A 27,286-nucleotide genomic window follows, 5' to 3' on the forward strand; every position below is an offset into this window, starting at 1 on the left:
ATGAATTACAAAAAGAAAAAAATCTCGGAATAGTCTTCTTGAAGAGCTGAAATATGGGTGATTTTTTTTCATTCCTGTTTCTCTGTCTTTTCTAAATTTTCCTTGATGAGCAAAAATTTCTTTTGTAAGTTTAAAATGAAAGCCTTATATTTACTTAAAAATTATGAGCATCTTTGAAGACAGATTGCAAATTTTTCTAGATCTCAAATCCTAGAAGTGCTTTTCTATGGCAAACTAGTGTTTTACTTATATGTTACTCTGGTGTGGTGCTGTAGGACCAGCACTGAACTACTAACCATAAGGTAAGCAGTTCAAATCAACCAGCTGCTCCTCAGAAACCCTACACAGGGTTGCTATGAGTTGAAACCGACTTGATGGCACTTAACAGCAACAACAATGCATATAAATATCTTGAGAAATTATAAACTACTTGAAATGTTAACAACTATTGTTACTGTGCTTACTAATATACATAAATGCTATGCAACTCATCATTTGGGGGAAACAATATAACATGTTGCTTAGCATATATATTGCATAGCATACAGGAGTCATGCTTTATTGACTATGCAAAGGCTTTCGATTGTGTGGATCATGATAAGCTATAGACAACATTGCGAAGTATGAGTATTCCAGAACACTTAATTGTGTTCATTAGAAATCTGTACCTGAACAAAGAGGCAATTGTTCGAACAGAACACAGAAACAATGAATGATTTAAAATTAAGAAAGATGTGTGACAAGGTTGTATTCTTTCACCATACTTATTCAACCAGTATGCTGAGCAAATAATCCAAGAAGCTGGGTTATATGAAGAAAAACATGGCACCAGGATTGGAGGAAAACTCATTAACAACCTGTGATATGCAGATGATACAATCGTGCTTGCTGAAAGTGAAGAGGACTTAAAACATTTACTAATGAAGATCAAAGAGCACAGCCTTCAGTATGGATTACACTGCAATGTAAAGAAAACAAAAATCCTTACCACTGGACCAATAAACACTATTCTTATCAACAGAGAAAAGATTGAAGTTGTCAAGGACTTCATTCTTCTTGGATCAACTATCAACACCCGAAGCAGCAGTCAACAAGTTAAACAACGTATTGCATTAGGCAAATCTGCTGCAGAAGACCTTTTTAAAGTATTGAAGAGCAAAGATGTCAGCCTGAAGACTAAGGTGCACCTGACCCAAGCCATGGTATTTTCAATAACCTCATATGCATGTGAAAGCTGGACAGTAAATAAGGAAGACTGTAAAAGAATTGATGCATTTGAGTTATGGTGTTGGAGGAGAATATTGAAAGTGCCATGGGCTGCCAAAAGAACAAACAGATCCATGTTGGAAGAAGTGCAGCCAGAGTGCTCCTTGGAGGCCAGGATGGCCAAACTTCGTCTCTCATACTTCAGACATATTGTCAGGAGGTAACAGTCACTGGAGAAGGATATCATGTTTGGTAGGGTGGAGGGTCAGAGAAAAAGAGGAAGACCCCCAACGAGATGGATTGGACAGGTGGCAGCATCGATGGACTCAAGCGTGGCAACAATAATGAGGTTGGCCCAAGATCGGGCAGTGTTTCGTTCTGCTGTGCATACAGTTACTATGAGTTGGTACTGACTCAATGGCACCTAACAACAACATAGGATTTGTGGACTTCAAAGTTGGTTGAAATGCAAGATCGGTGGTTCAAGCTCACCAGCTACTCCTCGCAAACCCTATACAGAGTCGAGTCAGAACCGACTCGACACTTAACAATATTATAGCATAATGATTAAAAATAGAAGCCAGGTATAGTCTGTGGAGGTTGTGGCATTGAACTGCCTTAGTTAGAGATGTTGACACCTCCTAATATGGTACCTTAACCAAGTTACTAAGTTTTATCAGCTATGTTGTTGTTAAGTGCCATCGAGTTGGTTCTGACCCATAGCAACCCTGTATTGGGTTTCCAAGGAGTAGCTAGTGAGCTTGAACCACCGACCTTGCAGTTCCAACGACTTTACAGTCTGACACATTAGGCCACAGTGGCACACCAGGACTCCTTATCAGCTATAAAGAAGGAATAATACTAACAGTTCCTACTTCATACAGTTATTATGATGATTATAAGCTCTTCAACAATGGCCAGCACACAGTAAACACTTCGAATATGGTGATGATGATAATAGTTTAGTGATGGTAGTGGTGAGATAGAGGGAATGAGGGGGGGGGTGATGATTTTCCAACACTAGCATTAACTCTACAGCACCCACCTTACAGTATCAGTCTATGTAACAATTATTATTATAACGACATTAACTCAAGAAAAGTGGTTTCAAATGATCTGATAATGTTTTTTTAATGCCATGTCAAAAATTATACTTAATAATACAAGACTGATTCAAATCAATCTACAGAAAAAAAAAAAATCCCTATTCCAAAATTTTAGAATGCATGCATATGAATTTATATCTACAGTATGGAACCAAATTTCATCTTTTTATATTATAATTTATAATTAATGCAATGTAGAAGTGAGTGTGTGAAGCTTGAGCACATGTTTAACATGCTTTGAAATGGAAACCAGAACTTTCAAATATTCCAGTGTCTGGCTCCCTAATGGACAATCTGTGGCTAAGTGTTTGAAGAATTAAAGCAGAAGACTCACAATGGGGTGTTTCCTCCTGCTCATCTCCCTTATTGCAATGGTGGCAAACTGCTTAACTGCTCTTCATACACAAGGGAACTTAGGCTGGAAGGAGCTTAATCAAAATGCCCAACACCACAATGTCCTCTGAATGGAAGAAGTCCTGTAGCCTAAAATATCACGCAATTCTACGAAGAAGCTCATTTGTAATCCGAAAGGAGACGATTTTGTGATGAGTAGGGAGAAGTGACATGTGCGCAGTAGTTGGTGAAGTGTGGGTAATACAATCTAGTCTCTCAATTAGATACATTTTCCCTTTATTTGGCATTTAGCATTTCTTGTCTAATTGCCTTTTGTTTGCCTTTAAAAATATTGCCCAATTGTCACAATATGCCATGTTATTGATTTTGTTTTATTTGACACAAAGTACTTCTCTGTATCAACAGAATGCTGGCTTCCAGCTTTTGCTTCGATCAAAATTGAGCTATTTTGCAACCGGAGGCAAACTTCTTTCATGATTATCTGTCAACTGCCTCGGAACATACAAAGAAGCCTCTGGAAGAGTTAAAATATATAAATATAGAATACCAGATAGACCACAGTGATTTTTTCTTCTAATTTTTTTCTAAATTTGCATGATGAACCGAAGTTTCTGAAAATCCGATCAGCCTTAAATGAAGAGCAAGATCTCACTATTTTAAACATCCCCAGAGTAAACCCCTTGGTAATTTGACTCATTATCCTATAAGAATTAAATTGTATACCTCTGGATAATAACATTATCCCCAAATCAAAATATTTATAATGAATTGAAAAATAATAACAAACATGGTCATTCCCTGAATTTTCCAGATGTTTAGGCTTGACATTTTTGGAACATCTGCAATTTGAGCTGGCAGCTTCCTCGTGTATACCCTGAAGGCTCAGTTTCATTATGTAACAATTAGCCTAAATGGCTGGTAATTAGATCTATCTATAGGTTCTAAGAGTAAAAGAAATGTCTCAGGGGTGGTCTCCAAAACAATAAGGAAAACAAAACAGCCTTTGCTTCTTGTTCCTAGGGCTTCTAGAGCCCATCTGACATCATCTCAGAAGAGACTCAAGTTCCTGAACAGTGAAGTTACTAGACTATGAAGGATCCACTCTGAGATGTCTTCCTTACCTGGTTACAAAACAGAGGCTGACACTGAGCTGCGAAACACTGGACGATCCCGTTGCTACACATGCATTTGGCACACCTACTCAACCGCCAGTCTTGCCCATCCTGAAACACGTGGCCTTCATAGGAGCAGGGTTCTGTAAGACCACAGAAAGAAGATTTACTGGGATGATTGCTTTTGTTGATCCCTGAACCAGCTTCATGGCAGGGCCACCCAGTCAGAAGGGGACCCCATGACTCAGAGCTTAATGCTCTACAATTACTGTATTGACTGTCTTAATTTAATCTTTGATTTGTTTGTTTTTTTGTAATTGAAGTCAATGAGAACTGAGAGTGGACTCAAAGGAGAAGACCTGAAAGTATGTCCCTGACTTGCTACACAGAAAAGCTCCATGCCTTGGAATTCAGGCAGCATGATCTCCTCAGTTAGGATGCAATGAAGATAAATGCTCTGTGTGCGACCTACTCTGTATGTGCTAGGAAAATGCATTATGTCATCTGAAAGACAAGCCAACAGATGGCTGATTTGTGAGTTGTCATGGAGTCAAATCCAACTCATGGTGATCTCATGTGTGCAGAATAGAATGGCTCTGTAGGGTTTTCAAGGATGTGACTTTTCCGAAGCAGATTACCAAGTCCTATTTTCCAAGGATCCTTTGTGTGGGTTTGAACCACCAACCTTTTGGCTAGTAGTCGAGCACTTAACCATACTACATGGGGAATTGACATGCTGGTTGTTCTTGCCCCCAAGAGGGCAGGAAGAACTACTTTGGTCTCACACATTCATATGATAAGATCATATGAAAGTTCATACTTCTTTTCCTTCTCAAGAGCTGTGAATGCAGATGGATACATCTGGCCATGATACAATAAGCAAACCAGAGACTCACTGAATTCCAACTTTAGAATAGAGCTTCTAAAGATCTGTTTCAACCTCACACTCTCTGAAGTGTTGCCTTCCTTCCAAGTGCATGATCACATCTTGGATCCAATAAGGAATGGGGATGAGAGGTCTCTGAGCTACATTAAGCAAGAAAGAATAAAGAAGGATTGGGGCAGCACCCTGTGACCCTCAAATGCAAAGAGTTCTTACAAGCTCTTTGTCTGCAGGCTTATACTCACTCCCAGGGCCCACACAGATTGGGCAGCAGCTGCCATCAGGGATGAATTCCAGTTCCTGGTGTCCACATGACAGTGGTGGGCATGGCTGGGGGGTGCACCGGACATCTCCATGAGTGCAAGTGCACACGCTACACGGGGAGGAGACCCACTCTGTCCCATGCTGTGTGTTGGGGGGAAAAAAGAAGGTTAGTCCCAGAAAGCAGGCTTTCAATACCCCCCAAACAGAAACAACCCTTCTCTTACACAATCTAAAGATGGAGATTAAATGCCTACATAGGAAAGGTAGAGAAAGGCACTGAGCTTGTAAGGTTCTGAGGGTTTGGAACTTTTTGAGTCAGAGATCAGTTTAAAAATTCCCTTTCCCATTCTTTGTTTTATCCCTAAGATTTTTTTTTTTTTTGAGATTTTAGGAAAATACAGAAAGACAACTACCCCAACCCCATTATTTAAAACATTCTCTAAAGTTCAAAGCAAAACACACACACATCTATTGTATTCTTTATAATGGGTATATAGTTTTCTCACTCTAGCCCAGTTTCCTATCTTTCCTTTTACTTTTCACCTGATTAGTTCTCATATTCTTGCTCATACACATTCTGGCTTCCCTTCTCTCCCTCCCTTTCTAATAATCCTGGTCCTGGCTCAAGTGTGATCATCACCAGGATGCACTGCTCCAGCCAGTTACCCACAGAGTACAAAGACTTGTCATTCCCAGAGGTAGGTAGCTGGCCGGCTTATTCACAATGCCCCCAATTCACTTCATGCTGTGACACAAAACACCCAATGCTTGTATTGAGTTAATGATCTAACTGATCCATGTCTGAGGCTACCATATAATTCAGAGAAACAAAAATATCTAAATCCATCATTCTCACATGTGATGGGGAGTAGCCAGCTGACCCTGAATGCAAAAAACAACAAATACATTGACTGCTCAGGAGAGTAGTTGTTCGACTGTGCTATGGTCTCAATGCAAAACAGAATAATGGTGGTCCTTCACAAATTGTTGAAAGATGTTCACTTAATGAATAAACCTTTCCCTATTTTAATTTTTCTTCTACATGTCTTCTTAAATTTGAAACTTGTTCCCTTTACTTCTCTTAAATGTAGCATATAATGATTCAGCACAAATCTTATAGGGGCTTCTATTTAAAAAAAAAATTACAAATTCGACATGCTTAGTCACTAAATGTAATCTGGGGATTACAATTGTAAGCATCATTGAGAAGCATAAAATATAACCACCCTCTTGCTTCTCTTGAAGCCAGCATTCTGAATAATTTTCCATCTCTCTCAAACACAAAGGAACCTTGTCTTATATAAACAAGCCGAGGTCCCTTAATTCTCCAAATTGCTACCTGGTTGCAAGCACACAAAGTCTGGCATTTTGGAATTACCAATAAACCTGAGCTATTATTGTAATAGGAGTCCTGGTGTAGAGCTGTGGGTTAACGCACTGGACTGCACGGTTGGTTTGAACCACAAGGTCTGCGGTTCAAGCTCACCCAGCTGCTCCCTGGAATCCCTATACAGGTTTGCTACAAGTAGGTATCAACTCCAGGGTACTTAACAAAAACAAAAATAATTATTGTAACAATGGTAATAGGTGGTAAGTCATTCAATTATTTGGGAACTAGGTCCTCACTGCATTCCCATGAAGGTTGCTTTCTTCTAGATGGATTTCCTGGGAGTACAACAGAAGGTAAGAATGCAGGTGACAATGCCATGCCAAAGGAACTCAGGGCTTACTTGATACAGGACACACACATCAGATTCCAGCTTTGCCCTTCCTGGATTTGGGACTTAATCTTTCTGAATCCCAGCTTTCAATGTAGAAAACCAAAAAGCCAAACCAAACCTACTGCCATCAAGTCAATTCCAACTCAGCGCAACCCTACACAGAGCAGAACTGTTCCACTGGGTTTCCAAGTTTGTAACTCTTTACAGAAACAGACTGCCTCATTGGTCTTGCACAAAATGAACAGTTGACCTTCCGGGTAACAGCCCAACAGCTAAATCTCTGTGCCACCATGGTTCCCTTGCTGTCTATAAAATAGAATGATTATGACAATGTCTCCTTCACTGCGCTATTGTATGGATCAAATGAAGGATGTAGCCCTAGGAGGTATTCCGGCCTCTCGCCTCTTTCTACTGCATGGTCTCAAGACCTCCCTCTCCCTTTCACACTTTTGTGTTGGCTGTGCATCCCAAGAATGGTCACAGAAGCTAAGGTCACATCCTCTCCCATCAATTTTTACTTCTACTATAATTATATAGAAAATTTCCAATTCAGGATAGCATATAAATGAGCAAGTCCACCAAGTATTGGCTAATAAAAAAGACAGTAGGCAATTGACCTTTATGCTAGAAAGGCCAAAGCATCAAGGCAAGGAAGAAATTGTAAAAGAAAAATTGACAGGTCTGATGAGTTAAAGATTTCAAGTCTGTCAAAATGTACTATAAACAAAATTAAAAGGCAAATGACACACTGATTAAGACACATGCAGAATCTATCAATTAGAACTAAACTCTAATATATAAAAGCATTTGCAAATAATAAGAAAAGCGTAAATATCCCAACTGAAAAGCTGGTAATTAACTTATAAAATATTCAACTCTTTTCCAAGCAAAGACGTATTCATTAGAATGAAAATTGGATACACTTTTTCCTTTTAATATCTGATACTGGAAGATTTAAATTTGTAGACTAAGTTTTGGTGACTTGTAAAGCTATCCCCTGTTCTGGAGCAGGGGTGGGGGTGGGGGTTGAGGATTGGGAGTGGGGATACTACCTATGGTAATCACACATGGAAAGAGACGGCAGTACCCATGATAGTACCACTGGGTTTTATCATTACCAACAGAACCGTTTCAATGAAATTCACAGATTCCACAAGCCTCAATACTCAGAATCTTTAGATGCTTTCTTCACGCTTTAAATGTTTTCTGAATAAAATGATCAGCAACATATAAAAAGACATTAGTACTAAAAGTCACATTTCAGTGTCAATTATACTGAGATTGGAAATATTTTAGTCAAAATTGGAAGTTATCCAAATGCCTAATAATAGGGAATAAACATTATATCATTAAAAATCATGTTCTCCAATAGTATGCTAGGGAACAATTTACAACACTATGTTATATGTAAAAATGAGGATAAAAACTACAAGTTCAGTATAATTCCAATGATGTAAATATATAAGTACATTATTTATCTATCTCCACTCACCATCAACCCCTCCCAAATAAAATGAGAGATCTTAACAGTGGTTCTCAGTGTTCTGGGATTACTGAGTAATTGTATTTGCCTATTTTATACTTTTCTAAATTTTCACTGATAAACACACTTTTACTTTTGTCTTCAGAAAGTAAATTGCTACTTAAATACCTAACGAATCATTTATATAGCTTAAATAAAGTCAAATTAGAAGAACGTACATAAAACAACTTGAATTGAATTTCTTTGTTTTATTAAAAGCTAAATTTCATATAAACATCTTGACATTTCACTTCATTAAAACAAGAGCTTAGTTGCTTTTATCCTAATAGGAAACACTGTCATTTTCTTAAACATTTACAATCACATCACCTTTCAGACAGAGACCACAAAAATTAATTATAACAGCCTGTCAGTCATCAAAGTTTTTTCATCTGTAAAATGAGAAGGTTGTATTAGTTAATCTCTCCAGTACCTTTGAGCTCTCTGATGATATGAATCTATTATCTAACTCAAGAGACGTAAAATTAAGTTGTAGATTCCCCCTCCACAATAAGGTTGAGAATGATGAGAATAACAGAGAACATTTGGCAAGGGGGCTTCATTGCTTAATGTCAAAGTCACAGGAGAAGCTCCAGATGGTGGTCCAAAGTCAGAGAGTGAGAAGAACTATTCTCAACTCTCTGCTTAGCTGGTTTCTTGATATGATGGCAAATACCCAGCATCAAGAACATGGGGTTTGGACATTGCAGATTATTATTCTTACAATTTTTTTTTTTTTTAATTTCACAGTGTTCTTCAATCCCATTTACAAATATGTTATTTTAAAAATAAACCCTACAGCAACAAAAAAAGCTTTATAAAAATCAAAGAGTAATAGATTAACAAAGCAAAGTGCCCACAAGACCCTGTCTCAACTATGCCATTAATTCCTTCGAAAAACATGAGATTCTTGATGCTGGGGAAAAAAGTGAATTCTGTAGGCAGCAGCTTAAATATATTCTTCTGTATAGTCAACTAACAAGTTTGACTGTTGACTTAAGTCCAAAAACAAGATAAGGTTATAAAGCCTGGCTTATTGGCAGAGCAAAAAATAATTTTTCTTCATATAGTTTGTTCCTGTTATGAAGTTATAGATCCAGAATACTAACTATCTGGGAGAATAAGGCTGCAAAATTCAATATTCATTTTTTTTTCTCCCACACACGTAAATTAGTTCTCCTTTTAACCTCACAGCCAGGCAGAGTGAACAGAATTCTCTCTACCCATGTCTCTATTCAATCAGGTGTGGGCATTAGGGCATTGCCACCTGCCACTTCTTTTTCAGTGAACCTCCAACCACTATCTTTTCAGACATGACATTATCCAGTGCTGGATTAAATTAGTAAAGAGAAAAGAATGGTATTAATGGTCCTTTCCTCTCTCTAACATGTAGGGAATTAAGGGACAAAGCACTCCAACATTCTTTAGAAAAACACATTACGAACAACTCGTCTCTATGACTGGTTGGTAATGCTGGGCATAGATCCAAAAGTTAATTCGAAGAGATGTCTTTGGAGAGGTCATGGATGTAATGGTTCCCCAAATCCTAGCTACAATAAGCCACCAACACTCTCAAACAGTCCTGATGTTAGCAAAAGGCTCAACTGTTTCCCTTACTCCAGGGAAGATCTTAAGACTTGACTTGTTGGGATACTAGTTGTATAAAACTCTGCCTAGTCTGTAAGAAAAGAAAAAAAAAAATTAATAATGGAGCTCTGGTGTGATGCTGCAGGATACTGCAGTGGACGCCAAGGTCAATTTGAACTGCAAGGTCAGTGGTCAAATCAACCAGCTGCTCCTTGGAAACCCTACAAAGGGTCACTGTGATTCAGAACCGACACTACGGCACTTAACAACAACAATATGGGTCAGCTGCTGCCAGCTCTTGCAGTCCTGAACTCAATCCATCACTGACCTTGCTTTTCTTGAATCCCATCCTCCCTGCCACACCCACTGTATCTTAAAGCCTCTTCTAGATCTTTATCTTAGGGGAAGGCTTCTATTTCAGATAATCATTGCAAAGTTCTTAAAATACCTGGCTATTTTATAGTTACTTGGAAGGTCTCCATCACTTGCCCTATGGAATGTAAGCCAGAAGCTGAAGAGGGAAGATTACTGCTATTCAGAAGAGAAGAAAATGTTCTGGCAGCTGCTTCCTAAACAAGTTGAAAGGGTAAATCAAAAGGCTGCAAGAATTACAGAAAAATTTAGCAACGCAAGTGGCAAGAGGAGACCCAGACCAAAACTAGACAAACATTTAATCTACTCAAGAGATAGAATAATGCTAGGCTAGATCTGGGAAGAATCTAATGAAGAGAAGAAGCAAGGAAGAGGACAAGAAGTCAAGAAACATGATCACTTTACATTCATTAAATCTAAAATTAGAAAAGTTTGTCTCAATTTTGGGAAATAAAAGTCAACCTACTATTGAGGATTCCTGGTGTGGAGATGTAGGATAAGCACTGGATCTTAAACCACAAGGTTGGCAGTCCAAATCCAGCAGCTGCTCCTTAGAAACCCTGTACAAGGTCACTATGAGTCAGAACCAACACATGTCAGCCAACAACAAATTCTATTGAAGAAGTCGAATAGAGTGCTATAGTGCTGTGAATTACTTATTAAGGCCTTCCTAGCCACAGTCTTTGTAGCTCCCACCATGTTGGGTGCCATGAAGTCAGTTCATACTCATAGCAACCTTATGCACAACAGAATGAAACAATGCATGGTCTTGTACCATCCTCACAATTGTTAAGTTTGAGCCCATTGTTGCTGCCACTGTATTAATCCATCTTGTTGGGGTCTTCATCTCTTTCATTGACCCTCTTTCTTTACCAAGCACGATGTCCTTCTCCAGAGACTGATCCCTCAGTTTGTCCGAAGTATGAAAGATGAAGTCACGCCATCGTGGCTTCTAAGAAGTATTCTGGCTGCACTTCTTCCAAGCCAGATTTGCTTGTTCTTCTGGCAGTCCAAGATACTTTCAGTATTCTTCACCAACACCATAATTCAAATGCATCAATTCTTTTATACTCTTCCTTATTCACTGTTCAATGACTGGGCTATTACTGTTGTTCTTAAATGCTGTTGGGTCAGTTCTGACTCCTAATGACCCTGTATAGGATTTCTGAGGAGCAGTGGCTGGTGTGTTTGAACTGCTGACCTGAGCAGTGGCTACTGGGTTTGAATTGCTGACCTTGTGGTTAGTAGTCCAGTGCTTATCCTACAGCATCACACCAGGACTCCAAATGACTGGGTTATTGTTAAGTACCTTAGAGTCCTTTCCAACTCATAACAACCCTGTAGAGTTTCCAAGGAGTGTTTGGAGAGTTTGAACCACCCACCTACCTTTCAGTTAGCAGTCCAGTGTTTATCCTACAGCACCACACCAGTCCTGACTGGGTAGATCTACATAAATGTGAAGTGTTTGTGGTCCAGCCAGGGGACTGAATAGCTTGTAATGGAGTAAGTAACATATATGGCACCCTTGTTGGATGGGATTACACAAATGAGATGTATGGACCCCTAACAGGGACCATGTAGAGGCAGATAGATGGTTCTCACTATCATTAAGACAGAAGAGCCAAGAGTACAGCACAGCCCCATGTTCCTGCACTGAACCTCCTTGATTCTGGAGACAGAGTTGTGATACCACACACAGCGAGATATGGCGAGAAATGGTAGTGATGAACTGGTGGCAAGAGAAGCAGCAGAATTTGCTGAGTGCCTTCAAGCAGCAGGTTTGCTGGTGGAGTGCGTTACCTCTAGGCACTTAAACAGGGACAAGGTGGGGGCAAGTGTGACTTTGGGCAGAGGCTTCCTGTCAGAGCAGGTTGTTCTGGAGGTGATTTATCAACTGAACTAAAAGAGCTGTGTAACAATTGCCCACACCGGGTAGAGGTTGAAGCTGAGAGGCCAGAAAGAAGTGTACCTGTGAGCACTGCTGAGAACTGTATTCTGAGCATTTCTGATCCTAAGTTGTGACCAGTTACTTACCTAACCAACTCTATAACTGTGAGTATTGTCTCTAAGTTCTATGTGGTCACTGCAATGAATTCTTGAACACAGCAAAGTAGTAAAGAGTGCTATATGAGGTATAGTTGGCATCACCTCACAGGAATCAGTCTTAGGCTGATGTTGATGGTGATTCTTTCCCTTGTTCAGAGGGAAGAAATGCTGAAAGTTGATATGGGAGAACAACATAGACACAGGTGTTACCCGGTTGAGAGCTTTCTGCATGGGGTTATCATGGTATAAGAAATGAGTGGCAAGGAGGCAAAAGAAGGACCCAAGGCAGTTTCTGACTCTTCCAAAAAAGGCAGAAGGCTGAGAGGATTTCTAACCCAGCAGCTGATCTGTGACTTAAGAAACTGCCCAGCCACCCAGGCTGTGATCAATATACCCTTGGAGTGAGGACATGGAGATGTTGGTGAAGGGATTTACTAATCAAGGCATTCAATTATCAACATTTATTGAGCACTTATTTTGGGAAAAGATCAGTGCTAACTGCCAGGCTAGGTAATAGGTAGGGAAGATTACTAAAAGATATAGAAAATGTTATCAATTTCTTATGTATCTTAATCAAAATATGATTACACACATATACAAATATATTACAGGAAAGTACAAATGGTAAGTGGTCCATGAAAACATTTTTCTGAATTCTGACTTCCCATGTCCCTCTTTGAGATCTCGCTCCCAGTTTCTGACCTTAATTTATCTCCCAGCTGAATATATACCTATTCTAATCATTATGAACTGGCATTATTTCCACCACCACTCTGCCCTGGATCTGATTCCACCTCACCGAGGATCCTGTGCTATGGCACTGAAGTTTATACCACACTCTGTAACACAGGCTGAATCGAGCAGTACATGGTGATGCGTGGTATGAAGATAGCCCCCACACAGGGCCCCGCTTGGGTGTCTTTCCGCAACACATTGTGCAGAAGTGAAAGAGCAGCTTCCTCATGTAATTAAGAAGCAGTAGCTCGAGTCAGATGATCCTGTCCCACAGGGAATGTGCACTGTTTCCACTGTGATTTAAGTACGCACACTGAATAGCAGTCTAGAGTGGATATATCAAATCCTGCTTACCTAGGCTCTCTCCTGAATAGGTAAAGGCATTAACTTGAGGAAAGTTTGGTATCAAGTGGAAGGTGAGGATTAAAGTACAGAGCCTCTTTCCATCACTTTCCATTCAACTTCACTTGCTGCCTCGGGATAACATTTAGGTACGACCGCAAAGGAACTATAGCGATTCTATTTTCAAAATTTCTACTATAAACCTTGGGAATGGTGTTTATAATCCGTATTTTGTCATTGTTTTTGCGTGTTGTCGAGTTGTTTCCAACTCATAGCTTCCAACCCTAATAGGGTATCTTAGAACAGTTGGTGGGTTTGAACTGCTTACCTCGTAGTTACCAGTCCAGTGCTTATCCTACAACACTACACCTAGGCTCACAATCTATATTTATTACCTCTAAATTAATCCCCAAAGGGTATGGAAAGAACTCTAAGATGACTTTCTAATTTTATTGTTATTGTTAAGTGCCATGGAACAGTTTCGACTCATAGTGATCCTGTATAGGGTATCCAAGGATTGGCTAGTGGGTTTGAACCAGTGACCCTGTGGTTAACAGTCCAGTGTTTATCCTAAAAGCACCACACATTTCTAAGTGTTTGTTGTTGATGTTAAGTACCATTGAGTCAGTTCCAACTCATAGCAACCCTGTATAAGGTTTCCAAGGAGCGTCTGGTGAGTTTGAATCACCAACCTTTCGGTTCAAACCAACCTTGCGGTCGAGTGCTTATCCTGCAGCACCATACCAGGACTTTTAGTGCAGAGGGACAAGGTGCTCCCTGGGGGACATTCAACAACGGCTGCCGGAATCTTCATTTGTCCCAACTAGGGGAGGGAGTGCTATTTATGTTTGTGCATAGAGGTCAGGGATGTTGCTGAACATCCTGCAATACACAGGACATCTCCCCAACAAAGAACTGTCAGACTCAAAAGATCAGCAGTGCTGAAGTTAAGATCTACCAAGTGGAAAAGAGTCTTAATTTAGGAGTTAAAAAACCTGAGTTCTAGGCCAGGTCCCACCACTACTCAGTCTTAATATGACATTAGGCAAATATATCAACCTCTTTGTAATTGAATCATTCCATCTTTAGTCTAGAAATTATATGATGATATCTCTTCTACTCACTCTTCGGGATTGTTTGTATTAGTAACGCAAATGCAAAGTAGTGCTTTTAGAACCCAATGCAGCACAAGTCCCTGAACATCAGCATTACCAGACCAGCCTTTATATGAACCAAATACAATCTACAAATATTTAGGTTACGTCTATGGAATAAGTAGGGCAGTTTTAATTTTATTCAAGAAATCTAACTGTCCAGAGAAAAGAGCTTCCGGTCCTCCACAGCTCAGATAAAGGGAAAAAAACGCCTCAAGTCAAAACAAGTTTAACGTTCAGCTTTGCCTTGTCACTGATATACAGACACAGAAACAAACTCGGGTCAGAAAACACTTACCACATGGATTTTCCCATCATGATGGCAAGATCCGTGAGTCTTCGAGACACACTCGGGGCAGCATTGGTTGGCAGGTATCTGAAGCACTTCTCCCTAAGCATTTAAAAACAGCTCAGTGTAAAACAGCAGTATCAGAAGAGTCACAATGGTTCATCAGACCCCATGTCATCTTAGGTTACTAAATCTCATAAGTTTCCATGGATGACAATAATGGAGAGTACGAACCAAATAAATAGACAAAAGAGATTTTCTCGGTCAAGATGAGCTTCTCTTAAAGATAAAATGAATGCCCGTGTGAAAGTAATTTATTTGAAAATTGCCTACATCTTTTCACATGTAATGAAGTGAAGAATTTTACTCACTAAAAACACTCCACTTGAGTTTCACACAAGACAAAAAGTCATGATAACAGAACTCTATTTCTCTGAGGGTGCTGTTTCCTGCTGTTGGGGTATCTGGCATGTCTTCCAGCTGTCCTAGGGAGTCCAGATGCAGCCAGAAAGTGAGAACCAAAGTTCCTCTGGTTCATTTTTAGTTGAGAAGAACATCAGCAAGGCATATGAGGCTGGAGTTGAAAGACAAAGTTATGAGAGGCAACAGCATCATGGTGGAAGGATCCCATACACTGGAGTGAGCCAGCTAAAATCCCTTGGCTCCTTTAAAGATCTCTGTTGTTTGTCAAGGCTTCTGTCATTTCAACTGCGTTTCTTCTAAATGTGATACTGCCAAAAGAATGTGTCACCACCTGATCCTCTATGATTGCTGGGAAGTTTTCAAGTAAACTATCCGTCCATTGGCCACTGTGAAAAATATATTTATCTAACAGCCATTAAAAATATCAACCAAGGAGTCAACGTTTGCCTTTGCGTCTAGCGATTCTGTTAGATCCTTTACCCATCTTGTTCCTCCACTATGTATCTTTGGTGGTCGTGGTGGTGGTGTGCCATCGAGTCAGTTCCAATTCATAGCAATACTGTATAGCGTTTCTGAGACTTTACAAAAGCAGAAAGCCTCATCTTTCTCCTATGGAACAGCTGGTAGATTCGAACTGCTGAACTTGCAGTTAGTAGCCCAACATGTAACCACTATGCTACCAAGACTCCTTCTACACATCATTGCTGTTGTTGTTAAGTTCCGTTGAGTAGGTTCCAACTATAGTGACCCTGTATAGGGCTTACGGGGAGCAGCTGGTGAGTTTGAACCTCTGACCTTGCAGTTCAAACCAACCTTGTGGTCTGGTGCTCATCCTACAGTGGGTGACATAGCAGGAAATTATGACTTGTCCACAGGACAAAAGTCTACAACAAATTTAGCTAGCTGAATAAAACACACATGTGTGTCTATAAAAAAAACATAATTTCCTCATATTTTTACGGCACTGTAGGATAAGTACTGGATGGTATCCTCAACATCAGAGATTCAAACTTACCAGTTGCTCCTCAGAAACCTTATACAGGGCTGCTATAAGCCAGAACTGACTCAATGGCACTTAACAATGGCATAATGTATATATTATATATTTTAACATATTATATACATTATATAGATATAGATATATGTTGTTGTTATGTTGTTATGTGCCATCGAGTCAGTTCCGACCCATAGCGACCCTGTATAGGGTTTCCGAGGGTGTAAATCTTTACGGGAGTAGAAAGCCTCATCTTTCTCCCGCGGAGCAGCTGGTAGTTTCGAACCACTGACCTTAAGGTTCGCAGCCCGATTCGTAACCACTAGCTATACATATATAGATATATTATAATATATATTTTATCAAAAAACAAATGTACAGCCATTGGGTGAATTCTGACCCAGGGAGACTTTGTTTGGCCATTCTACAAATACGAACTAAACACATTTTATGTGCCACTCTTTATGCTGGACGATGGTGATGAAAACGATAAAACTCGTGCCCTCAGGTGCTCAGAGTCCGGAAAAAGGTAAACAAATAAACAAGCAGTTGCAATCTGGAAATGGGCTAAAATACAGGTAAGCCAAAGCCCCATGGCAGCACAGAGTTAGGCTCAATGGTCAGGGAGAGGGAAAAGTCAAAGAAACTTCTCAAGTGAAATAGTCCTACCTTAATGTCCTATGTCTTCCCACCCCATTTTCAGACAAGCTTCTCAAAAGACTAGCTTTTTCTGAGTTTTCCTTTGTCCAGTTTCCATCTACTCCTTAAACCTAAGTAGCAATGTTTCGTTATAACCATTCTATAGACACTGGCCAAAGTAAGGCCACATATGTCCTCCATATTGCAAAATTCAATGGACCAATATACATCCCTTGACTGTGATCAACACTGTTGAAACTAATTTGTTCAGGAAATTCTCTCCTCTTCTCTCTTCTCTGGCCATTTTTTCCCTTTTACCTCTCTAACCATACCATGTTCATGTTTTCAAGTTTACTCTCTCTTCTCACCACCTTTTAAATGAATATGTTCATTAAATTCTTTCTTTGGTCCTGTATCTTTTCCCACATAGTTTCTTTGGGTGAGCTCATTAATACTAAAGATTTGCAATATTGTCTGTATACTGATGACACTCATAGAGATATATTCTGCCTTGCCACCTACTTGGCTGCTTCGTGGACATTTCTAATTCAGTGTGCCGCAAACTGAAATCATTATTTCCCTCCCAGACAGACTGCTTTTCCTTGTTCTTCTATATTTTTAATTACAGTCAGTGACTCAGCTACCCGACGTGTCATCAAGCCAGAAATATGGAAGCCATTTCTCCTTTTCATTTTCCTCACCCAGTTGCTGCCCATCTAATCAGCCCTCTAGTTCTGTTGATTTTAGCTCCTAAATACTAACTGAGATAAAATCTACAGAACTGAAAGGCTTATTGATGGGCAGCAATTGAGTGAGAAAAAGGAAAAGGAGAGATGACGCCCATATTTCTGGCTTGATGGTATGTTGGGTAGCTGAGTTGATTTTATCTCCTAAATTTTAACTGAGGAGTCCTGGTATGGCCCTGTAGGATAAAGCACACAGGTTGGTTTGAATTGCAAGGACATTGGTTCAAACCCCATAGAAGGTTGCTATGAGTAGAAGCTGACTTGAGGGTACTTAACAACAAGAACAACAAATATTAACTGAAGCCACCCTTTCCTCTTGATCCATAAACTACTAGTAATCTGATTTTAAGTACTCATCCTCTCTCATATAGATTATTCTCACAGTACAGAAAATCTAGTCTCAGTACTGTGAGAATAATCCACTATCTTTGAAAACCAGAGAGATGTTTCTAAGAGGAAAATATGGCCATGCTACCCCTATGCCTAAAACCTTCATTAATAGCCTAATCATTTAAAGAATAAAATTGCAAGCTGCTTAGTCCAGTATCCAAAGCCCTCCATAACTTTGAACCTACAACTCCTTAGGCTCATCTCTCATGTATTCATTCACTCCATCAAAATATATTTCATTCATTCCTACCATTTGTTACTATGTTGTTGTTAGATGCCATTGAGTGAGTACCGACTCATAGTGACTTTATGCATGACAGAACAAAACACTGCCTGAGTTCTGCGCTAAACTCACAATCATTGCCACGTTTGAACCCATTGCTGCTGCCACTGTGCCAATCTATTTCATTGGGGTCTTCCTCTTCTTCTCCGATCCTCCACTTCACCAAACATGACATCCCTCTCTAGGAACTGGTCCCTCCAGACAATACGTCTGAAGTATGAGAGACAAGTATGGCCATCCTGGCTTCCAAGGAACATTGTAGCTGCATTTCTTCTAACACAGATTTATTTGCTCTTCTGGAAGTCCAGGGTACTTTTAACATTCTCCTGCAACATCATAACTCAAATGCATCAGTTCTTCTATGGTGTTCCTTATTCTTTGTCTAACTTTCACATGTATATGAGGTTATTAGAAATATTATGGCTTGGGTCAAGTTCACCTTAGGCCTCAAACTGACATATTCAACATTCTAAAGAGGTCTTGTGCAGCACACTTGCCCAATGCAATACATCGTTTGATTTTTTGACTGTCGTTTCCATGAATGTTGCGCATGTACTGTCCTTTTGCTTTTCTAACTCCAGGTGTTTGCAAATTATGTTAAATTATTTAACTTGGTCTTCTCAAGCTACCTTCTGAAATTTTCTTACTCAGCTCTTTTACCTCCTCATTTCTTCCATTTGCTTTTGCATCTCTACACTGGAGAGCAAGTTTCAGTGTCTCTTCTGACGTTCATTTTGGTCTTTTCCTTCTCTCCTGTATTCTTACTGGCCTTTTGCTTTCTTTCTTTATGATGTTCTTGATGTCATTCCACAACTCTTCTGGTCTTTGGTCTTTAGTGTCTAATGCATCAAATCTGTTCTTCAGATGATCTCTACATTCAGGTAGGATATGTTCAAGGTTATGCTTTGGCTTTTGCAGACTTGTTTTAATTTTCTTCAGTTTCAGCCTGAACTTGCATATGAGCAATTGAGGATCTGTTCCACAGTCTGCACCTGGCCTTGTTTTGGCTCATGATATGGAGCTTTTCCACCGTCTGTTTCCACAAGTGTAGTCAATTTGATTTCTGTGTATTCCATCTGATGAGGTACATCTTTATAGTCATCTTTTATGTTGTTTAAAAAAGGTATTTGCAATGAAGAAATCAATGGCCTTGCAAAATTCTAACATGTAATCTCCAGCATCGTTTCTATCAGTAAGACCATATTTTCCAACTATTCATCTTTCCTCTTGGTTTCTAACCTTTGCATTCCGTTCACCAGTAATGATCAATGCATTTTGACTGCATGTTTGATCAGTTTCAGACTGAAGAAGTTGGTAGAAATTTTCAATTTCATTATCACTGGTTTCAGTGGTTGGTGTGTAAATTTGAACAATAGTTGTATTAACTGGTCTTCCTTGTAGACGTATGGATATTATCCTATCACAGACAGCATTATACTTCAAGATATATATTGAAATGTTCTTTTTGATAACACATGCAATGCTGTTCCTCTTTGTCATTCCTGGCATAGTAAATTATGTGACTGTCAGAGTCAAAATGGCCAATAACAGCCCATTTTACCTCACTAATGCCTAGCATATCTATGCTTATTCATTCCATTTCATTTTTGACAATTTCCAATTTTCCTATAATCATATTTTGTACATTCCATGTTCTGGTTATTAATGGATGTTTACAGCTGTTTCTCTTCATTTTGAGTTGTGCCCTTTCAGTAAATGAAGGTTAGGAAGACTTTACACCAGGAACGTCATCATAGCCAACTCTACTTTGAGGAGGAAGCTCTTTCCCAGTTATATTTTGAGTGCCTTCCAAACTGAGGGGCTCATCTTCTGGCACTAGATCTGATAATAAACTGGTACTCTTCATCATGTTTCAATATTCAGTATTCTGGTGCTGATAGTATCCCACTGCTATTTGTGAGGTTTTCAGTGACTAAGTATTTGGAAGTAGTCCATCTCTCCTTCTTCTTAGTCTGTCTTCATCTGGAAGCTCATCTGAAACCTGTCCACCATGGTTAACCCTGCTGGCACTTAAAATATCCATGACAGGGCTTCCAGAATAAGAGCAATATGCAAGCTACCACAGTACAACAAAATGACAGATGAGTGGTGGCATTCCTATCATATTTCAGGTGTTGAGGACATGCAGTGAATAAAATAGACAACAAAGAGGAAATAACACAAAATCTATAGCATGGTATTTAGTGGCTAGTTCCAAAGAGAAAAATAAAGCATGGAAGTGGGATGGAAAAGATGTGACAGGGGTTGGAGATTTGACATTTTAAATAGAATTGCAGTTGGCATGACCTAGAGAGGTAAAGAATCAAGATATACATTGGAGAAAGCAATCCAGGCAGTAAGAGCAGCAAAACACAAAGACTGTTACGTTGAGTGTCCCTAGAATGTTCAGGAAACAGCAACTAGGCTTGGTGTCTAGATCTAGGCGAAGAAGAGAGGCTATTATTTAGTCAGATGTGTACAGAGGACCTTGAAGGACATTATGAGTATTTATTCTGAGTGAGAAGGGAATCCATTGAAAAGGTTTAAGAAGAGGAACAACACTATGTGACTGAAATTTGAATAGGATCACCTGACCGCTCGATCAAGTGAAATATTTATTAGAGTGAAAGACTACAAGCAGAAACAGAGAAAGCAGCTAAGAGGTTACCGTGAGAATCCAGACAAAAGATGGTATCAGATGGAACCAGAGAAGTCAACATTATGGATGCGCTATCTTGTGAATGAAGAGTTGGGGATTTGCTAATATACTTAATAGTGGATGTAGGTAAAAGTGTGGAATTGAGTTTTAGCCATTGGGAAAGTGGAGTGGCCATTTACTTATATCCAAAAACTAGAAGAGCAAATTAGGAAGGGATGAAATCAGAATATTAATAAAGGGGCAGAAATATTTTCTATCAAAGGTCAGATAATAAACATATTAGTCATGGCAGATCACAAAGTGTCCATGTCACAATTATCATAGCACAAACGCAGTCACAGACAATACCTAAACAAATAAGCATGTTTGTGTTCCAGTAATTTATTTAAGGACACTGACATTTGATTTCATACAATTTCCACATCCAGAAGTAATTTTCTTCTTGTGACTTTTTCCAATTATTTAAAAATGTAAAAAATAAAAGCAACAACAATAAAACACAGCTCGTGGCTGGATATAAAAGGAAGTGATGGGCAGGTTTGGTCTGTAGGCCACAGTTATCTGGTCCTTGGTAGAAAACACGCTTAGCTTTCAGCAATACAATCAGTTTCTTCTCACATTTAATTCAGGACTGCTTTTGCGATACCACAGTTACTCATGTCAAAAGAGGAGGGTATCATACCAGCAGCTCCGAGGCTGACTTAAGTTACTCAGCAACTCAAAGATTGATCTTTTGGGGGTGAGTATTTATTGCAAAAGAACAGAAAGTCCCCATAGTATGTAACAAAATATTACCAAATTTATCAGCATTTGTGATGTGTGCCGAGTTTCTCAGAAATAAAGGCAAGCAAACATTAAAAGAATACATTTTAAAGGTATACAGAACTTTCACCTGAATGTTAGGAATGAGCAGAAACTTATTAGCATTAGATGATAGAAAGGATCAAGATTAATTACTTAGGGGGCAAGAACAAAAAAACTAGAAAAATAAACTGTGCTTGTGAAGTTGACAGAATGTTTTCTAAAGAAAATAATTCATCTTCTCTAGGGAATTTCAAGTGTTCAAAATGCAAAGTTTAAGCCTTTTGTTTTGTTTTGTTTTAAACAGATTCACATTTAAAAGAAAAGAGTCAGCAACCAGAAAAAACATTATCCTAACAGAATAGACGTGTAGTCAGGAAAAAATGTAATTTTTTTAAGAGAGGAAAGGAGGAATTATCAGCCAGTCTTGGATAAATACAAGGACATTCTTGAGTCAAAGTGTCCTATGTTCTGAAGGATCCCATTGGTAGCAGAAGAATACAATCAGTGGCATATCACATGAGGTTTTTAGAAAATAATCTTCAAGATGTCAGTCGATGACTTTTCACCTACTCAACATATAACAAGGAGCTCTGGTAGTGTATTGGTTATGAGTTGGGCTGCTAACCTCCAGGTTGGCAGTTCGAAACTACCAGTGGTTCCACGGGAGAAAGATGAGGCTTTCTGCTCCTGTAAAGATTTACAGCCTCAGAAACCCTTTAGAGGGTCACTGTGAGTCAGAACTGACTCCATAGCACATAACCATCAACCACCACCAACATATGAAAGCTGTGTAGTTTTGGCATCTGTCAGACCGGAGAGAAAACCTCGGCTAGTAGTTTATTTATTGTATAAGCATGAAGCTTTTGATAAGTAAGCTTTTGTGTCATCTTGACTGAGTCAGGATTCTCAGCGGCTTATCCCCCACTATGAGCTCTAATATAATGTAATCAACTTTATGACAAGGACTGCTACAAGCAGCCAATCAATCGAAAAGAAGTTTCCTTTGTACTGTGGCCTACTCCCTATATATTGGACACTTGGGCAAAGCTTTTTTGCTTTGTGCTGGATCTGGATCCTGCATCTGGTTCTCCATCTAACTTTAGTTCTTGAACTTGAACCAGTGGCCTGCTCTGTTCCCTTCCAATCCTGGGAATCATCAGCAGCTTGCCATCTTACCTGTTCAACCTGCCAGGCTGCCACCTAACCTGCCAATCTTGGTTCATCTGACTCAAAAACTTGAGACTTGCCCACCTCTACAACTGTGTGAGTCATTTCCTTGATGTAAGCCTCTCACTATATACATATACAAAAGCTTCTCTAGAGAACTCTAAGACAGAGCTCAAAGCCCAAACCCAAACCCATTGCCAGCAAGTCAATTCTAATACATGACAACCTGCTGTGTGCAGAGTATAACTGTGCTCCATAGGAATTTTTTTCAAGGTTGTGAACTTTCAGAAGCAGAACGAAAGTCCTATTCTTCCAAGACTCCTTAAGATGAATTCAAACTACCAAACTTTCCTTTAGTAATTGAGTTCTTAATTGCTTATGACACCCACTGCCATCGAGCGGATTCCAACTCACAGTGACCCTATTGGACACGGTGGTGGGTCTGTGCTGTAGAGTCAGTTCTAACTCACAGAAACACTGTACAGGGCTTCTGAGGCTGTAATCCTTATGGGAACAGAAGGCCTCATCTTTCTCCTGCATAGGACAGAGTAGAACAGCTTTATAGAGTTTCTGAGACTATAAATCTTTATGGAAACATACAGCCTTGTCTTTCTCTCTTGGAGTAACTGGGGGGGGGGGGGGTTGAACTACCAACCTTGTTTGCAATTTGTAATCCCATGCTTAACCCACTGTACTACCAGAGTTCCTTGAAGACTTCTATATAAATTGCTTCAAATCTCTAACCTTCCCTTTCCTCGCCTGCAAATTGGTAATAAATATACTTGTCCCACATTATATTAACTGGGATAGCATTTCTAAAATCTTTAACCCCGTGTCTAGCCTAGAGTAAATGCTCAGTAAGTGGAAATTAAGATATTCTTGGACATGCTACTTTAAGATTCTCTTGAGCATTTCAAAAAGTTTTCCATTAGAATTTGGGATACATGTTGAAAATAGCTGACTAAGAGAATGCAAAAACCCTTCCCTGTCACTGATTTTACCAATGTCTTTAAAATACAATTAGAATACCATACCTTCTCAAAGGCACACTGAGGGTTTCTGCAAACAGCGGGTTTACAGATAACAATATCACCATGGCAACGACAGTTCTGGCATGAATCGGGCTTCCAAATTGTGGCATCCTGAAAAGAAGCATAAGCTCCGAGTTAAAAACTGATCAGTCAAGGTATGAACACACAAAAGCAGTACCATCAGCAGCCCAACAGCCTGGACAATTAAAAGGCAAAGGAAAGTCACAGGCATGCACAGTACTTGCTGGGCACTGATTAAGCCCCACGGGGCAATAAAAGCAGTATAATCCATTTCACAACAGTCAATCCACGTAGCCAAAGACAAGGGCAGGCTGCAGTGAGCTGTCGATATCCAGAGTAAAAACCATCGATTGGTCTGAAACCTCAGGAGGACAAGCTGTTCCCTGACTTGAAGTTTCTCTTTGCTGTTAACTAGCAGAACGCATCGGAGCATGTTTAAAGGAAAATGACACTTTGACTAATACCAGTAAACATCCTAGAGCAGTCTACCACTAGATGCTTCCACTCTGAGCACTTCCAACTTCACTTTGCAGGTTTTTGCTACTGCACACTCATAACATTCATCAGAAACAAAGAAGTATTTCCATTTTTTTAAGGTCACTCAACTAACACAATGTAGTAAGTTACTGTTACATGCTCAGCTGTAGGCTAGGCATATGTACCTCATTAACTTGATTACAACTCATGGTAATCTCATTTACTGGCAAGTACATGCACTCCCTAGAACTTTTAAGGCTGTGACCTTTCCAGAAGTAAATCACCAAGCCTTTCTTCTAAGGAACCTCTGGGTGGGTTTGAACCACCAAAATTTTCAGTTAGTAGTTGAGCACTTACTTGATTTTAAGTATGATTGTTGTTGTCAGGTGCCATCGAGTCGGCACCGACTCATAGCGACCCTATGCACAGCTAACTGAAACACTGCCCGATCCTGGGCCAACCTCATTACTGTTGCCATCTATAAAAGTCTTTTGGTCAATAAATATACGGTTTTAAATACCTGTAAATTGATGGCACTCTGTTATTTTCCCACAAAACAGCAAGGAACATGATAATGGCTGTTAATAGGAAAATGAATCTGGGAAGAAAGGTCTTAGAAATTTCTTTTCATTTTCCACTTTCCATGAGTGTTGTTGTCAAGTGCCACAGAATTGGTTCCGACCCACAGCAACCCAGTCTAGGGTTTCCAAGGGGCGACTGTCTAGGATTTCCAAGAACTACTGACCTTGCAGTTCGAACCGACGTTGCAGTCCCGTGCATGAACCCACTGCACCACACTATAGAGGATTCCCTTTCCATGATACTGGATATTTATTTCAATTGTGCCCATTTGTTGAGTAGCTCTGAAACCAATTATCACATAGATCTCATAAAGACCTGTTTCTACTCTTTAAAAGGCTGTTCTGATGATGTCAAATTGAAGGCATAAAGATTTCATACTGTGTTGATATCCGTTTTCCCAGAGATTTCTTACCGCAAATTCCTTTGGGATATGATTTGCATACAGCTGTCCGGTTTTATTGAGTTTTGGACACTAAGCCTCTTTTAAATATGCGGCCTTCAGTTTCCCTCCAGTTTGCAGACTTGAAATCTGTGTGAGGCACTTCTACTCTGTCCTGTATGGTTGCTGTGAAATGGAATCAACTCTTTGGCAATGGATTCGGTTTTTGGAGTTTTGGTCCATGTTATTCTCTGGCCTGAAGCTATCCAGTAGCTCCATTTTATATATGATGGGACAAAGAGCAAACTCCTTAATCTTACCTTAGCCTTGGCAAAACTTACAAGTTTCCCACCCACCTGAGACTTTCATCCCCCACTGCAACTTGGTTAAGCTGTTTGGACAATGTGAAAATGAAAAAAAAAAAAAAAAGCAAAACCCATTGCCACTGAGTCGAATGTGCTCATGGCAACCCTATTTGTTAAGAGCAGCAGCGCTTCACAGTGTTTTCTTGGCTATAATCTTTACAGAAGTGGTGAAGACAGTTATGACCTTAGCTTCTAGCCGAAAGGTTAGAGGTTTGGATCCACTCAGTGGTACCTACTGAAAGGTCACAGCACTGAAAACCTTATGGAGTACAGGTCTAGTCTGCACCCATGGGGTTGCTCTAAAAGTCGGAATTGACTTGATGGCAGCCATCGTTACAGATGCAGAGCACCAGGACTTTCCTACACAGAGCCAGCAGGAAGATTCAAACCACCAATCTTCTCATTAGTATTGTTGTTGTTGTTAAGTGCCATCGAGTCAGTCCCAACTCATAGCAACCTTATATAGGGTTTCTGAGGAGCAGCTGGTGGGTTTGAACTGCCGACCTTGATTTTCAAAGCAACCTTGCTATCGAGTGTTTACCCTACAGTGCCACACAAATGATTTAAACCACAAACCATGTGGCCAGCCTGGACTGACACCTCACCCTGATCCTAGGACTGTCTCTTTTCACTGACTCCTGCAGAAACTTTATAAAGCAGCAGTCTTCTTTTAAACATCAACCTCAAGGAAGAATCCTTTCCCAGCCCTTAACCCTGACACCTGGCCCCCACTCAAGGTGGGGCTCCTCACCACTTATCTGTGGCCCCATTGTTTCCTGATTGTCCTCATTTATATTCCTGTCAGCCTTGCCCAGGCAGACCATAATCCGCTCAAGAAGGAATTATCCATGTCCCGTGTAATGTAGGCCCTTAATAACCATGAGCTAATGAGATCTATTCTGACTCAGCAACCCTACAGGGCAGAGTAGAACTACTTCATAGGGTCTCTTTACGGAAGTAGACAGCCTCATCTTTCTCCCACACATTAGCTGGTGGGTTTGAACCACTGACCTTGCAGTTAGCAACTCAATGCTTTAACCTACTATGTCACTAGGAATCCTCTAAGTTGCTTTGCTGTTGTTTCTGTTAAGTGCCATCAAATCGGTTCCAACTCATAATTGGAAACCCTTGTAACAGGGTTTCCAAGGAGCAGCTGGTGAGTTTGAACTGCCAACCTTGCTGTTCAAACAGACTTTACAGTCCATTGCATTAGTCCACAGCGTCACACCAGGACTCCTGTTGCTTAGTGAAGGCTTTTCCTCCTTTCTAAACTCTCTCATCCTTTTTCCTCAACCAATTGAAATGCTCCTAAAATACTTCTGGGGGGGAAATGGCAAAAGTGTTTAAGCTCCTCACAGAGTCATCCTCAGGGTGCATTCAGTCAGCGGAACACCATCATTTGACTTGAGCTGGGTTACACTGGGAAACTGATGCATGTTTGAAACAAAGGCTTTCACTCCAAGAGGCAAAAAAACAAAGAAGGTCTTGCTTTTTGATTCAGAAATGTTAAATTCATAACAACTTAGGGACTATGCTTCAGACCAAGGGAACTCTGGAGTATTATTTAAGAAATATAATATATATCTAAGGAATCATGGTGTGACACTATAGGAAAAGCACTGGACTGCTAACC

At 39.8% G+C, this 27,286-nt stretch overlaps 1 protein-coding gene across 1 annotated transcript in view; it reads right to left on the reverse strand.

Moving 5' to 3' along the window:
• The window catches only part of FRAS1 (Fraser syndrome 1), a 797,189-nt gene that overhangs the window by 467,539 nt on the left and 302,364 nt on the right, over window positions 1-27,286 (reverse strand). Inside the window, exons 3-6 of the mRNA XM_006872899.1 lie at window positions 23,833-23,940; window positions 14,703-14,795; window positions 4,907-5,066; window positions 3,788-3,921 (exon numbers count right to left, since the gene is read on the reverse strand). Coding sequence (XP_006872961.1) covers window positions 3,788-3,921; window positions 4,907-5,066; window positions 14,703-14,795; window positions 23,833-23,940 — 495 coding nt within the window. The remainder of the gene's footprint in view (window positions 1-3,787; window positions 3,922-4,906; window positions 5,067-14,702; window positions 14,796-23,832; window positions 23,941-27,286) is intronic.

This window comes from Chrysochloris asiatica, unplaced genomic scaffold, assembly GCF_000296735.1.
Source record: "Chrysochloris asiatica unplaced genomic scaffold, ChrAsi1.0 scaffold00214, whole genome shotgun sequence".
Classification (NCBI taxonomy): Eukaryota; Metazoa; Chordata; class Mammalia; order Afrosoricida; family Chrysochloridae; genus Chrysochloris; species Chrysochloris asiatica.